The sequence below is a fragment of the Setaria viridis genome, chromosome 7, assembly GCF_005286985.2.
Source record: "Setaria viridis chromosome 7, Setaria_viridis_v4.0, whole genome shotgun sequence".
Lineage (NCBI taxonomy): Eukaryota > Viridiplantae > Streptophyta > Magnoliopsida > Poales > Poaceae > Setaria > Setaria viridis.
In genome coordinates, this window is record NC_048269.2 from 20,311,274 (window position 1) to 20,323,115 (window position 11,842).

At 50.3% G+C, this 11,842-nt stretch overlaps 4 protein-coding genes and 1 non-coding gene across 5 annotated transcripts; 3 read left to right on the plus strand and 2 right to left on the minus strand.

The window, feature by feature from the left end:
- The first annotated feature begins 297 nt into the window (after positions 1 to 297).
- LOC117862658 (uncharacterized) lies at positions 298 to 1,462 on the plus strand. Its single transcript, XM_034746160.2, has one exon. The coding sequence runs from the start codon at positions 616 to 618 to the stop codon at positions 1,327 to 1,329; it is 714 nt and encodes a 237-aa protein (XP_034602051.1). The 5' UTR covers positions 298 to 615; the 3' UTR covers positions 1,330 to 1,462.
- A 295-nt stretch (positions 1,463 to 1,757) lies between these two features.
- On the plus strand, positions 1,758 to 4,689 carry LOC117862660 (kinetochore protein SPC24 homolog). Its single transcript, XM_034746161.2, has 5 exons — positions 1,758 to 2,229; positions 3,299 to 3,440; positions 3,532 to 3,633; positions 4,072 to 4,145; positions 4,291 to 4,689. The coding sequence occupies exons 1-5, from the start codon at positions 2,049 to 2,051 to the stop codon at positions 4,386 to 4,388; spliced, it is 597 nt and encodes a 198-aa protein (XP_034602052.1). The 5' UTR covers positions 1,758 to 2,048; the 3' UTR covers positions 4,389 to 4,689.
- Positions 4,690 to 5,335: 646 nt separating this feature from the next.
- On the plus strand, positions 5,336 to 5,408 carry TRNAA-CGC (transfer RNA alanine (anticodon CGC)). Its single transcript has one exon. It is a non-coding gene; the product is annotated as a tRNA-Ala (tRNA).
- Positions 5,409 to 6,041: 633 nt separating this feature from the next.
- On the minus strand, positions 6,042 to 7,865 carry LOC117864471 (uncharacterized). The gene has a single exon (XM_034748588.2). It carries the CDS (start codon positions 7,549 to 7,551, stop codon positions 6,286 to 6,288), a length of 1,266 nt encoding a protein of 421 aa, XP_034604479.1. The 5' UTR covers positions 7,552 to 7,865; the 3' UTR covers positions 6,042 to 6,285.
- Positions 7,866 to 8,014: 149 nt separating this feature from the next.
- LOC117864470 (3-oxoacyl-[acyl-carrier-protein] synthase I, chloroplastic) lies at positions 8,015 to 11,621 on the minus strand. Its single transcript, XM_034748587.2, has 7 exons — positions 11,023 to 11,621; positions 9,934 to 10,365; positions 9,519 to 9,692; positions 9,072 to 9,185; positions 8,862 to 8,963; positions 8,496 to 8,562; positions 8,015 to 8,252 (listed from the first exon to the last, which is right to left on the minus strand). The coding sequence occupies exons 1-7, from the start codon at positions 11,449 to 11,451 to the stop codon at positions 8,185 to 8,187; spliced, it is 1,386 nt and encodes a 461-aa protein (XP_034604478.1). The 5' UTR covers positions 11,452 to 11,621; the 3' UTR covers positions 8,015 to 8,184.
- Positions 11,622 to 11,842: the final 221 nt, after the last annotated feature.

An 11,842-nucleotide genomic window follows, 5' to 3' on the forward strand; every position in this document is an offset into this window, starting at 1 on the left:
CGAACGAGGGACTTGATTTGCACAGTATTGCATAGTTCAGGGTGCCAAACATCCAGTTTTGAGATTGGAGGACTAAAGTCGGACTTCGTCAATAGTTGAGGACGTCAAAAGGACTTGTTTTTTTCTTAAGGCCGAAAAGTCACAGAAAGGGCTAGCATGTAGAAAGCCCAGCCCACATGAGAAAGCAGGCCTCTTTGCCGTTAGCTCATGCACAGCCCATCCATCATGCTGCCGAGTGCCAACAGTGAAACTGCTGTCGAACTCCGGAAGCTGAGGAAGATAGTGGGGCATGGCCATGGCGTGACCGCGTGAATGCGTAACAAAGCAGAGTTGCCCCGGATTTGGCTAACGGAACACGGGCGGCTCTCTCTCTCTCTCTCTCTCTGCATAGTGGCAAGTGGCGTAATGAGTTTACCAAAGACCTGCAAAACAAGTGCAGTGCTGTACTCCCCCTTGCCACTCATCGGTGCAGCGTACAGAAATGAAAGAGAATCCTGTGTGTGCTGAGGCAACACCTGAGAAGGCTCCAAGATTTTTGCTTCTTGTCCTTTCTAGCACAAAGGATACGCATCCATCGGCCAGCAAATCCCCGTCTGTGCATGAGTGCATCAATAAATGTCCTTATATGAAACAAAAATGAGAGAGAATCCTCCGCGCAAGATTTTCGCATCCCGACACGGCTACAAAAGCCCATCCAAAAGGCAAAGCGGCAACTCCACCAAACCGTCCCACTCCCCGTCCCAGTTGCCGCAAGCAGCGATGGCGGCGAGCCTCGTCTCCATCCCCGTCCCCGTCCGCTTCATCCTCCTCCTCCTCCTCGCCATGGCCGGCACCCGCGCGGCGCCGGCCTCCGAGACCGTGAAGCAGATCTGCGCGGAGGCGACTTCGGGCGGTGCCCACGCGGACCTGGAGCCCTTCTGCGTGGCATCGCTGCAGGCGGCGCCCGGCAGCGACGGCGCCGACGCGCGCGGGCTGGCCGCGATCGCCACCAACCTGACGCTGGCCAACTACACGGCGGCCGTGGCCACCATCAAGGAGCTCCAGCGGCGGGGGGGCTGGTCGGCGGCGCAGCGGGGCGCGCTGGCCACGTGCCGGCAGCGCTACATCGAGGCGCTCAACGTCGTGCACAGCGCCGTCCACGCGCTGGCCGCCGGGAGGTTCCGGGACTACGCGGCGGACATGGGGGTCGTCGGGAAGGCAGCCACCGACTGCGAGGACGCGTTCGGCGCCGCCAACGCCGGTGGCGGGCCGTCGCCGCTGTGGAAGGTGGACCAGGACGCCGTCAACCTCACCACCGTGGCGGCGCTGATCGTCAGATCGCTGAAGTGAGGAGGGATCGTCGGTGTTGCCTTTAGTCTAGCTGATGATTCGATGGAAATGTAATAGTTGAACCGTGATCTTCAGTTGCTGTGGTTAAGAATAAGAGTGTGCCAGAGATATCAAATCTTTTGCTCTGCTGCTACTGAATGGCCGTTGCATGAGATAGGAGTACATCTACAGTCTACAGAGCATTGACCGCAAGTGCACGCAACACAAGCGGCGCTGTTGATCGAGACGTATGATGAACGTATCCAGAGCTGAATTTAATGCGGGCCATTTGTCGTCTGCTCCCTGAAATCTGCCTGTGACTCTGTGAGTCTGTGAGACTGTATGCTATGCTCAACGGCCAGCCCATAGAGTGGGCCGAAAGCCCAAGCTTATCGAAGGCCCAACTTTCGCAGCAGCCCTCTTTCCGGTTCCAGCCTTACCCCAAATCAGGCAGGAAAGCAGTTGAGCGAGCCGATGATGAGCAGCAGCACTGCGCGAGCCACTCCAATTCAAATCCCTCTGATCTCCCACCCACCCCAGTAACCGCGGCGGCGGCGCCTAGACGCCGGCGGCGAGGGCGGCTCTTGACGTACCCGTCCACCGCGCACCCCGACTCCCTTGCCTGCGACGCCGCTCAGCGTCCCTCGTCACCGGCGCCGGGTGGGGGAGGCGGGAGGAGGTGGGGAGTAGGGGCTAGGGTTCCAGTCGGCGCGAGGCCGGGGGCGGGGGCGGCCAGTCTGATGGCGGCGGACGCGGACAAGCGGCCGGCGGTGGACGAAATCCTCTCCTACGCTAACGACCTCGCGGGCGTGCTCCGCGCCAGCAACGACAACGACGCCAACGCGCAGACCGGCGCCGCCGCGGGGATGCTGCTGTCCGCCTGCCGATCCGATTCCGACGACCTCGACCTACAGATCAGAGGTTCGGTTCTCTCCTGCCCTGCTGGGAATTGTTTCTCCTGTGGTGGCCATGTGCGTCTGCTCTAGTTGAGACTTGATTCGAACGATTTTAGAGTAATTTAGCCGATTTCGCTACTAATTTGAGCACTTTAGGTTGGGTCTATCTAGCATTAAAAAAATGCATTTCCTTTTCACAGGGAAACTGAGTAAATCACTAATTTCATTTGGGTCCACTGATGTGAATCCTCTCATTTCACATTTGCATCGGGGATTTTTTTGAGCAAGACTATCATTCAAACACTTGCACAGGGTTCAAGGATCAACTTAGAAGCGAAAATCCTTCCCACTCCGGCAAATGTAATAAACTAAAGATCCTTGGAACCCACTGATGTGAATCCTCACATTTGCACCAGGGATTTTTTTTAGCAAGACTAGCATTCAAACACTTTCACAGGGTTCAAGAATCAACTTAGAAGCAACAATCTTTTTTTCTGCCTGCAAATGTAGCAAACTAAAGATTCAGTGCTAGCTATACCTTTTTGGTGATTGATTGCTTGAGAAGGTTACGAGAGAGTTCAAAGGCACATTTGCCCATCAGCATTAATCAAATATTTTCTTCTCCCATACCATAGCACTGCAGTATTATCCCTTTACAATGGCCAGCTGCCCTCTATCGCACGGAAAGCTTACAATAATCAGAGGGTATAAAAGAATGCTAGTCTGTCTAGCATTTATCGAACATTTTCTACTACCAAACCATGGCACCTTAGTACAGTATTCCTTCCCAACAACCTGCTAACCCCTTCTGAGCTTTTGGAAACAAGTATTCTTCTCTGAATTCATTTCATTCATTATTGTACACACCTAAACATTCTTGGTAGTGTACGCTCATGATAGATGCACATGTATGTTAGATTGAGTGCTGCATATATATCTTTACAAAAACGTAGTTAAGACTTCAGCGAGCAGAACTAATGGGGATAGAATTAACAATAAACTGTTTGGTGGCTCCTGAAACCTACTGTGGAAAAATAAACTTCCGAGACAGAACAGTATTGCCATCTTAATGAATTGTTCCTTTTGCATAACAGAATGTCAGGAAAAAATACGCTCCTGCAAGGAAAAGATAGACAAAGCAAAAGCTGAAACCATTACTGATGATGAACTGAATGCATTGCAAAACAAGATGGAAGAAAAACTCCAGGAAGAGAAACAGCTTCGCCAAGAGTTAAGATAAGTTCTTTCTTCAGCATCTCTATGGTCTAAAACTTGTGCTTTAAAGATTGAGAATTTGAGTTACTTATGTACACTATGCTGTCAACACAGTGTTACATGATGAGCTTGATAACCTAGACCGACAAAGAGCTTCTATTGAAGAAAGAAAGGATGCTGTCAAGAAAAAAAAGAAAGAAATGCAGAAGGCAGAGTGAGTTGAGAATTTTTCATTATGTTTGAAATGTCATTTTTTGCTTTCAAAACTTTACTCAGTTTGATGTCTGTCTGGATGCTGAAATTATTGAAAGACTCCATCCTAGAAGAGCTGGACATATTAACTAGTGCTCTGCTGCATGCATTTTGGAAAAGACCGCTGCTGATCTGTGCTGCCTCCTGCCTCATCTTTCCTCCCCCTTGTATATTATGATTGCACTAGATTTCCTCATATTTTGGAGATTTCAGCAACAATGTTGCAAAATGCCAAAAACTGCTCAAAATTAATGGATTAGTACTTGTTCAGTAAAATTTAATGGTGTCTATAGTTAAGTATGAATTGAATTTCAGTCTTTAGCAACATTGTCTCCATTATTGCTTACCCTGTTTCTGAGTTGAAGTAAGAAATAACTGACTGAGTATACCTCTCATGCAGGCGTATGCTTTCCATGTGCGTGTCAGTTACAAATATCATGCCCAATTTCGAAGACCAGGATAAGATTTCTGGCTGTATCCTTCCACTTTGTTGCCGTTTTCCCTGTTCACACAAAAGAATTTGTGCATAATCTAATGCTGCTTTGAGGTTGTCTTTGCACTTGATATCACCTTCGACAATAAAAGTTATGGCACTATGGAATTCCTTAGCTACAATCAGACATTGTCGACAGGAGCGGGAAGAAGTTGGAGAAGTTCGAGTTTGAGAAGACGACACCACCGGTTGAGATCTGCGACAAGCTCTGGAAGAAGATTTAGCGCGCGCGGATCATCCCTGTTGTAACTTGTAAGGCGGCGAAAGCTGTGCTTCTGTATATTGTCGTGGACGGTGGACCTCCCACCAAGAAGGATGCAGCTCGCCATGTTGTTTCAATGATTAGTTTCGTTTGTGCTGTTTCCGGTTAACTGATCAGAGATTAGCTCCTAGTTTTTGTTTATAGACACTACCAAATCTTTACCAGACATTAGCTGGATGTTTGAATAAGTCCTAGAGCTGTTGGTTGCTTTTATTGAATGTATGCGTGTAATTCGTTTAAAAGAATTTGCTTCTTGTTTGCAACTCGCATCCAGTGGTCTCAGAGTCTACAACGACCTGTGTGGCATTCGGAAATGCAAGAAACCGTCATGCTTTGTGCAGTTGTGCTGATCTGAAGATGGCGGCCTACCGTGCCCTTGGAAACGTGTGCACTGCAGTGCAGGGAGGGAGCGGCCGGTGGCCTGTCTCTACTGCTTGTTGGTATCTTGTCGAAGCATCGGGGGGTCTTCTTTTTGGAACAAGCTGCGCCACAGCCACGCCTGTTCGGCTGTTCTGCTGCTTGATTGCTCTCATGCGATCATGCCATCGCCGTTAGTTCTGAATTCTCTTTGGCAAATGGCAAAGGCGCCACATTTTTGTGTCGTTCCTCCGGACCGGGTCACCAACCACCATCCATACGACGCTCAGCAGTTCAGCGCGCTCGACTGCTCAAGCGAGGAAGGAATCCCCCCATCGTCCACACCACAGCCACGGCCCACAGGCTCGTTGACGCTGACAGAAACGGCAAATGCAAGCATCCATTTACCTCGGCAGCAGACTAGCAGGGCACCGTGACGATGCTATGCGGATAAACCTGTCGAGGAAACGCTGCGCATGCAGTAAGATGGAATGCGGTGTGCCGAAATGAAATGAAGAGATAATTAGGATTTAGTATCTCGTCACGCATCAGGGGGACGTAGCTCATATGGTAGAGCGCTCGCTTCGCATGCGAGAGGCACGGGGTTCGATTCCCCGCGTCTCCATAATTGTTGCACATTTTTCTTTTTGCGCTCCCACCCCCTGACTTTGTATAACTGTTGTATACTTGTATATCCATGCATTAAAGTGATCATATGCGCTCAATATCACAGTATGCTGTAAAAAGATCCATTTTGCGTTGACAGGTCGCCGTCCTGCTCGCAGAATGAAATATAATAATTCACACAACGGATCTCTTGCGAGATGCAGAAAAGTCAGATTCCTCGGTGCTTTCCGCTTCTTTTCCTGCTGACTGGCAGGCAGGAGAAGAAGAGCCTTCCCTCTTTTATGATTGGTTGCACTTGCGCTACTGCTCAAGCAATGCCCACTCCATCTCTTCTGCATACAGTACAGCACAGAAAAGCAGAAGCAGAAGCCAACATTCTGACATTGGAAGAACAAATCTGTCAGGCATCATCTGAACTCCACTCTTTATAAGGTCTCACTCATTCTATAAAACTACAAAAGACAGAGCATTATTCATTGCTCCAAACAATCTTCACAGCATTCCAACAATTCATCAGTTTCACCAACTCTCATGGCTGAATGCTGTCCCAAAAGGAGCCAGCATTGATACAACTCCCAGTTCCAGTCCCAGCATGACATTCAATGGCGATTTCGCCAATTCTTGGCACAAATGAGATCACATCAGATGTTATTAATGCAATGTGGAGAAACAAGCAACAAATTGACTAACATCGTGGTACACCAAGGGACTATCTAATGCTAATACTAGTACTTCTACTAAAATGATCAATTTCCACCGCTCCCAAGTCATCATCTCTTCTTGAGGACACATATATAAGTTAAATTGGAGCAATGTAACAATTCTAAGGCGATACCGATACAAATTCTTAAAACACGGTGAATCACCGAAAGAAATTACTGGCTCTCTTCTTCTTCATCGTCTTCCTCCTCCTCGTCGGACTGCTCACCCTCACTTGCAGCGGCGGCGGCGGCAGCGTGATTGTTGTCATGGTATTGCTGGTAATGTGAGCGTGGGGCATTACGGTGCCGGTCACCGTGGCTGATGCGGTACCGGCTATGGTGATGGTGATTGCTGCTACCACCGGCATCGGTAGCCATTGACATTCTACGAGATGAGCCACCAACAGTGGTAGCACCAGCAGGGATGGTGGCCACGCCAGAAGAGGCGTGATTCTTGGCCTGCGTGAGCTCCATCTGCGCGTTGAGGAAGAACTGCGCGCGCTGCGACTCCAGCTCCCGCGCGAAGTCTATGCGCCGACGCTCCATCTCTGCTGCCTGATCCAGCTTCGCAGCCTCCACCCGCTCGTACGCCTCGCCAAAGCGGCGTATCGCCTGCGCCAGGTCACGGAGGCCCTGTGTGCGGTCGCCGCTGCTGCCACCGTCTGCGCGGCCTTCATCCGTCCTCCTCCTCTTCCCGTTTGCCGCCGGGAGAGCCGGCAGAGGCGGGAAGCCGTCGGAGGACTCGGAGGACACCGAAGGTTCGGGGGAAGGTGGCCTCCGCTTGGCTGCAGAGGCAGCCGCGGGCATCAGAGGCGTACGGCTGCGCTGCGGAAAGCTCACCCGCAGCGCTGCAGGGACCGGGCTGCGGCTGTTAGAGTTGTGCCCACCGCCGCCACCGCCGCCGGAGCCGGGCTTGTTGCCGTAGGTGGGCGCGAGGAGAAAGTCGAGGCGGTCGAAGAACTGCCAGGAGGAGACCGGCTTGGCCCTCTCGACCTTGTACTTCTTCTTGAGCGTGTCGATGCGGTTCTTGCACTGGACGTCCGACTTGGGCGCCTTGGAGTAGCCGTCGCGGGAGGAGACGGCGTCGGCGACCTCCTGCCACTGCGGGTGGCGGAGGCTGCCGCGGCCGAGAGCGACGAACCGCTCCCCCCAGGCGTCGATGAGCGCGGAGGTGGCGCCCTCGCTCCACGCGTCCTCCCTCCCGCCGCCGCCCCCGCCCCCACCCCCACCCCCGCCGCCGGCGGTGGCGTACAGGGACGCCGCGGTCCGGTGGATCGGGAGCGCGACCGCGTAGCCGCCCCCCGGCGGCGCGGAGGCGACGGTGACGGGGTCGGCGACGGGGAGCGCGGCGGAGGGCGGGCCCCCCGGGGAGGAGGCCGGCGACGGGGAGGCGTCGGGCGACGGGGAGGCGTCGGGCGACACGTCGTCGTCGTCGTCCATGGCGGCGGATCGGAGCGAATTCGGCGGCGAGATGGGGGATCGGATGCGATCTGGTTTGGGTAGGGTTGGTTTCGGTGGTGCGGCGGTGCCGGCGGCGTGGGGTTGTCGTGCTTTGAGGGGGATCCGGCTGGGACTCGGCACGGCAAGGGCAGCGCGGGGCGCGTTGGCTTGGGCCAGGCCGGGAGGATGGGCCGGCGCAGGTCAGGGAAACGGCCGGCGGCGGGGGTGGTTTGGGCTGGTTGGAAACCGACGCGTCGGCCGGCAGGAAGACCGGTTTCCCACGTTCCGTCCATGGTACGATACCCCCCTCTCCTCCTCGACCTCGAGGCAGGCATTGGGATGGGAGACCGTGGCTTATTTGCCCGCCAAAAATCAATTCTGGCAATGCCTATATACCTGATCGAGCAGAGAGGCCAATAGAGTGGATACACATACATGAGGAGCACCCGAAAGAATTGGCATATAAACAAACATATCTGCTTTTGGCAGCATAACTCGATGAATCAAAACTTGATCCTTTGAAGCTGGTTAAAAAGAAGAGGAAAAATCATGTGCTACATCTAAGAAATTCCTCACTAAATTACCAATCGTGAGAACATGCTGCAGGCTGTATACGTATGTATCAAGGACGAATCATGCCTTGAATGGAGCAAATACTACCACCGAATTGTGTCCTCCGAATCCAAAGGAATTAGAGATGGCTGCATTTTAAGGACAGCAAATATGCATCAGACACACAGAACAGGGACATAACTGTTGTATTTAAGAACGGCTAGTAAATTGGTTATATGTATCACGGGCAAGAAATCTGGGATTGTTGTGGTAAAAACTAAAATTCAATTATGATTCTTTGTCACTTGCAATCTGCATGGTAACTTTTATTTTACAGCCTTGCGAACATCACGTGAGCCTCCTTCAAGAAATGAGGAAATGGAAACACTCACCAACATTCACTTCATGCTGCTTCTTTTCATTGGCTACTGTATCGAACTCAACTTCAGGCTCTGGGTTCTGCAAGATGATAACTGAAACATGAGCAAGTCTTGCAACAAAGAACAATGAATTTTGCAAAAATAAGATCTTTATCTCACATATTGAGACTGTTAAGTGAATTGAGAAATGGCAAGAATCAAATGAAGCTTTTGTAATACCCTTGTACCATAGCTTGTATTAAACATGTCTCAATTTCATTAAACACTAGAGATTCAGATGTAAACAAATGGTTATATTAACTTTTTATGCAAATTATGCTGGTTTTTCTGAATCATCACTCGGCAGAAAAAGAGATAAAAAATTTACATTGTACTTACAAATTGATTAATGGTAGGGTGCACCCATCCAGTAGTTATGGCTTCTACCGTGGCAATAGCTTCTAATCCACCAGCTGCACCTAGGCAATGGCCTATCATTGACTGGCAAGGAAGGCAGCAAACCACATTAGGGAATATAAAGATGCAACAAAATGAATCCTTCCAATTTAAAAGAAGAAGACACAAAGTTCCAGATGGAGGCAAATAAACCTTTGTTGAGTTAATTTTTATCTCAGATGTATTGTTGAAGACTTGCTTAATGGCTCTTACTTCAGCCAAGTCACCAGCAAGTGTGGAAGTTGCATGCGCATTGATGTAGTTCACCTAAAAAAGCATATAATCAAATTAAAAAGGGAGCTTTTCAAAGAAAAGATAAAAACATTTCAAAAAATTATAAAGGGCAGATTGTTAATCTGCATCAATGATCAGAATATTTAAAGCCATAAACATCACAATCAGGAACTGCAGCTAGGTAGTAGAACAAAATATTTTAAAACAATGAACAGATGTGATCACGCATTTGTACGGGCCTTTCAACTTCCAACCAGTCCCCGGATGAAAGTATTGATTTACTTTTGAACCAAACCAATGTTTTGTTTTTTGGCTACGTGCAGGATTAAAGATGCTTGGACTTGTGTTCTAGATAGATACAGATACCTCCTCCGGTGCAACACCTGCATCTTCGAGGCTCTTTGTGATACAGGATGATACACCCAGTCCGTCTGATCTAGGATCAGTCATATGGTAAGCGTCGCAGTTTACCGCCCCTCCCAAGTATTCTGCAATTATTGGTGCATCACGCTTCATTGCATGCTCCAGGCTCTCCATAACCTATTGCCAATGAGATTACCATTGATTAAGTACCTATAGCAGTACATGTGACTGAATAGAAACACTTAATTGTCTGCTCAAATTAATGACCAGCACTCACAGTGATAAGCAACATGAAACGAAGCACTTAAAAGCAGCAAATGTTGATGGAAACGATGAAAATCATGCAAAGACTCTTAGACTCAAAACAACATGTAGTTCATATTTAAGTATTCAGAAACCTGGTAGCAGCAAAACATACCAGTACACCAGCACCTTCGCCCATAACAAAACCATCTCTCTCCTTGTCCCATGGCCTAGATGCAGTTGCCGGGTCATCGTTCCTCTGTGATAGTGCCCTACAGGCCACAAAACCACCAAGACCAATGGGAATAATTGCAGCTTCAGTACCACCAGCAACGATGATATCAGCCTCACCACGCCGTATATGGTTGGCAGCAGCATAAAAGCAATAGTTGGAGGTGGCACATGCAGTTGAAATTGAATAGTTAGGACCCATGAAACCAACATCCATCGCAAGCAACGCTGAGCCCATGTTTGTTATAGCATACGGAATAAAGAAAGGCGAAATTTTTCTGTATCCCTTCTCGATGAGATTCTGAACGCCATCAGAAAACACAGTAAGGCCACCCATGCCAGTCCCCACGAGAACTCCAGCACGCACTTTGTCAAGCTGTTAGCAATAACGTAATTAGGGAAACAAGTTTTCAAAATGGAAAACGGATATAAAATCAGAAACCTATGACAGGTATGAATGTATTGGTACGCGCTCATTCGCAGGCAATAGGGTGGAAAAACTGCTCTATGACAGCTTTGTCAATGATGCCAAACAACTCCTGTGCTCTGACAAAAATCAAAAGGAGATAATTGGGTTTTGATTTAATCCTACGAATGTTTTCAGGGATCTTGTGGTTGTTCGTCTGAAGCAATCTAGCAACTTATACACAACTTATAATCAGTCATAAATCACAACCTACATTCTGCACAAATTTTACCTGACCAAAAGTTTTGGCGCATTGTACAAAAATGCTTCCACTAAAATCGAAATGCTTTCTGCCATCAAATATTTGCTCCTTAGAACAGATCTCTGCTACTTTAATAAAATTCAAATCTCTAATCATAGAAAAGGTCAATACATTTCAAGCAAAACCCAAGTGTTCGTTAGCATGGCTGAATTCAGTAGACACGATGCAAAATTCAATTGCTTCCTGAAGTGAACGGTATGCAGAGTTGTTCTCGAGCATGAGTTACGAAATCAACACCACAAGCAACCTATCAAACGCGTGTTCCGAAAAAAAACGGTCTTGTTCACCGACACACACAAACTCACCTTGGCGTGCGCATCGGAGCCCTTGGCGAGCCCGGCGTTCTCGAGCGCCTTCTTGCCGCTGACGATGCAGTACCGGAGGCAGTCGTCGAGCCTGCGGTCGTTCTTGCCGTCGATGTACCCCTCCGACGAGAAATCCCTGATCTGGGCCGCGAACCGGGTGGGGAAGCTGCCGGCGTCGAAGCGGTCGATGGGGCCGACCCCGCTCTCGCCCTGCAGGAGCCGGTCGTAGAAGGCGCCCACGTCGCTCCCGAACACGGACACCAGCCCCATCCCCGTGATCACCACCCGCTTCCTGGGGTCCGTCTCCCGCCGCGGCGCCGCCTGGGTGGCCGCCGCCGCCGCCGTGCGGACGGGCCGGCGAGCGCGGCGGCGTGCGGAGGAGGAAGGAGGGGGCAGGCGGAGCCCGAGGGTGTGTGCGGGCGCTTGCATGGCGGGAGACGGAGCTGCGGCCGACGAATGGGGGAGCGAGGTGGGTGCGGTGGTTATGGCGGTTATGTAGACGCCGCGGCGGGGGCGGAGGCGGAGGCGCCGCGCGGCGAGGGTGGCAGAGGATGTGTGGGTTTTGGAGGGAGACGGACTTGTGGATGACCTGATGGGATTGGGGTAGAAAACGAAGTAGGCAGCCTGCTGGGGATATTCTAAGATTTTGCCATTCTTCACGTGCCAGTTTTATAAATAACCTAACAATTTTACCTGCTGAAGGACTAACGTCTTTACCAAATTCGTCTACGTGGCGCAACACGTAGACCCGCCAGCTTGTCTGGCCCACGTGAAATGTCGCTTCTATCCCCGCATCCTCCTCTGCCTTCTCCTGGCATGC

Excerpts from the sequence above, each read along its gene's own strand:
- LOC117862658 (XM_034746160.2), top strand. The coding sequence starts at position 616 with ATGTCCTTATATGAAACAAAAATGAGAGAGAATCCTCCGCGCAAGATT.
- LOC117862660 (XM_034746161.2), top strand. The coding sequence starts at position 2,049 with ATGGCGGCGGACGCGGACAAGCGGCCGGCGGTGGACGAAATCCTCTCC. Across the intron at positions 3,441-3,531 it reads CAGCTTCGCCAAGAGTTAAG|AGTGTTACATGATGAGCTTG; the intron begins ATAAGTTCTTTC and ends TGCTGTCAACAC. Across the intron at positions 4,146-4,290 it reads CCAGGATAAGATTTCTGGCT|ACATTGTCGACAGGAGCGGG; the intron begins GTATCCTTCCAC and ends AGCTACAATCAG.
- LOC117864471 (XM_034748588.2), bottom strand. The coding sequence starts at position 7,551 with ATGGACGACGACGACGACGTGTCGCCCGACGCCTCCCCGTCGCCCGAC.
- LOC117864470 (XM_034748587.2), bottom strand. The coding sequence starts at position 11,451 with ATGCAAGCGCCCGCACACACCCTCGGGCTCCGCCTGCCCCCTCCTTCC. Across the intron at positions 10,366-11,022 it reads GCTCCGATGCGCACGCCAAG|CTTGACAAAGTGCGTGCTGG; the intron begins GTGAGTTTGTGT and ends TATTGCTAACAG. Across the intron at positions 8,964-9,071 it reads TAAAAATTAACTCAACAAAG|TCAATGATAGGCCATTGCCT; the intron begins GTTTATTTGCCT and ends CTTCCTTGCCAG.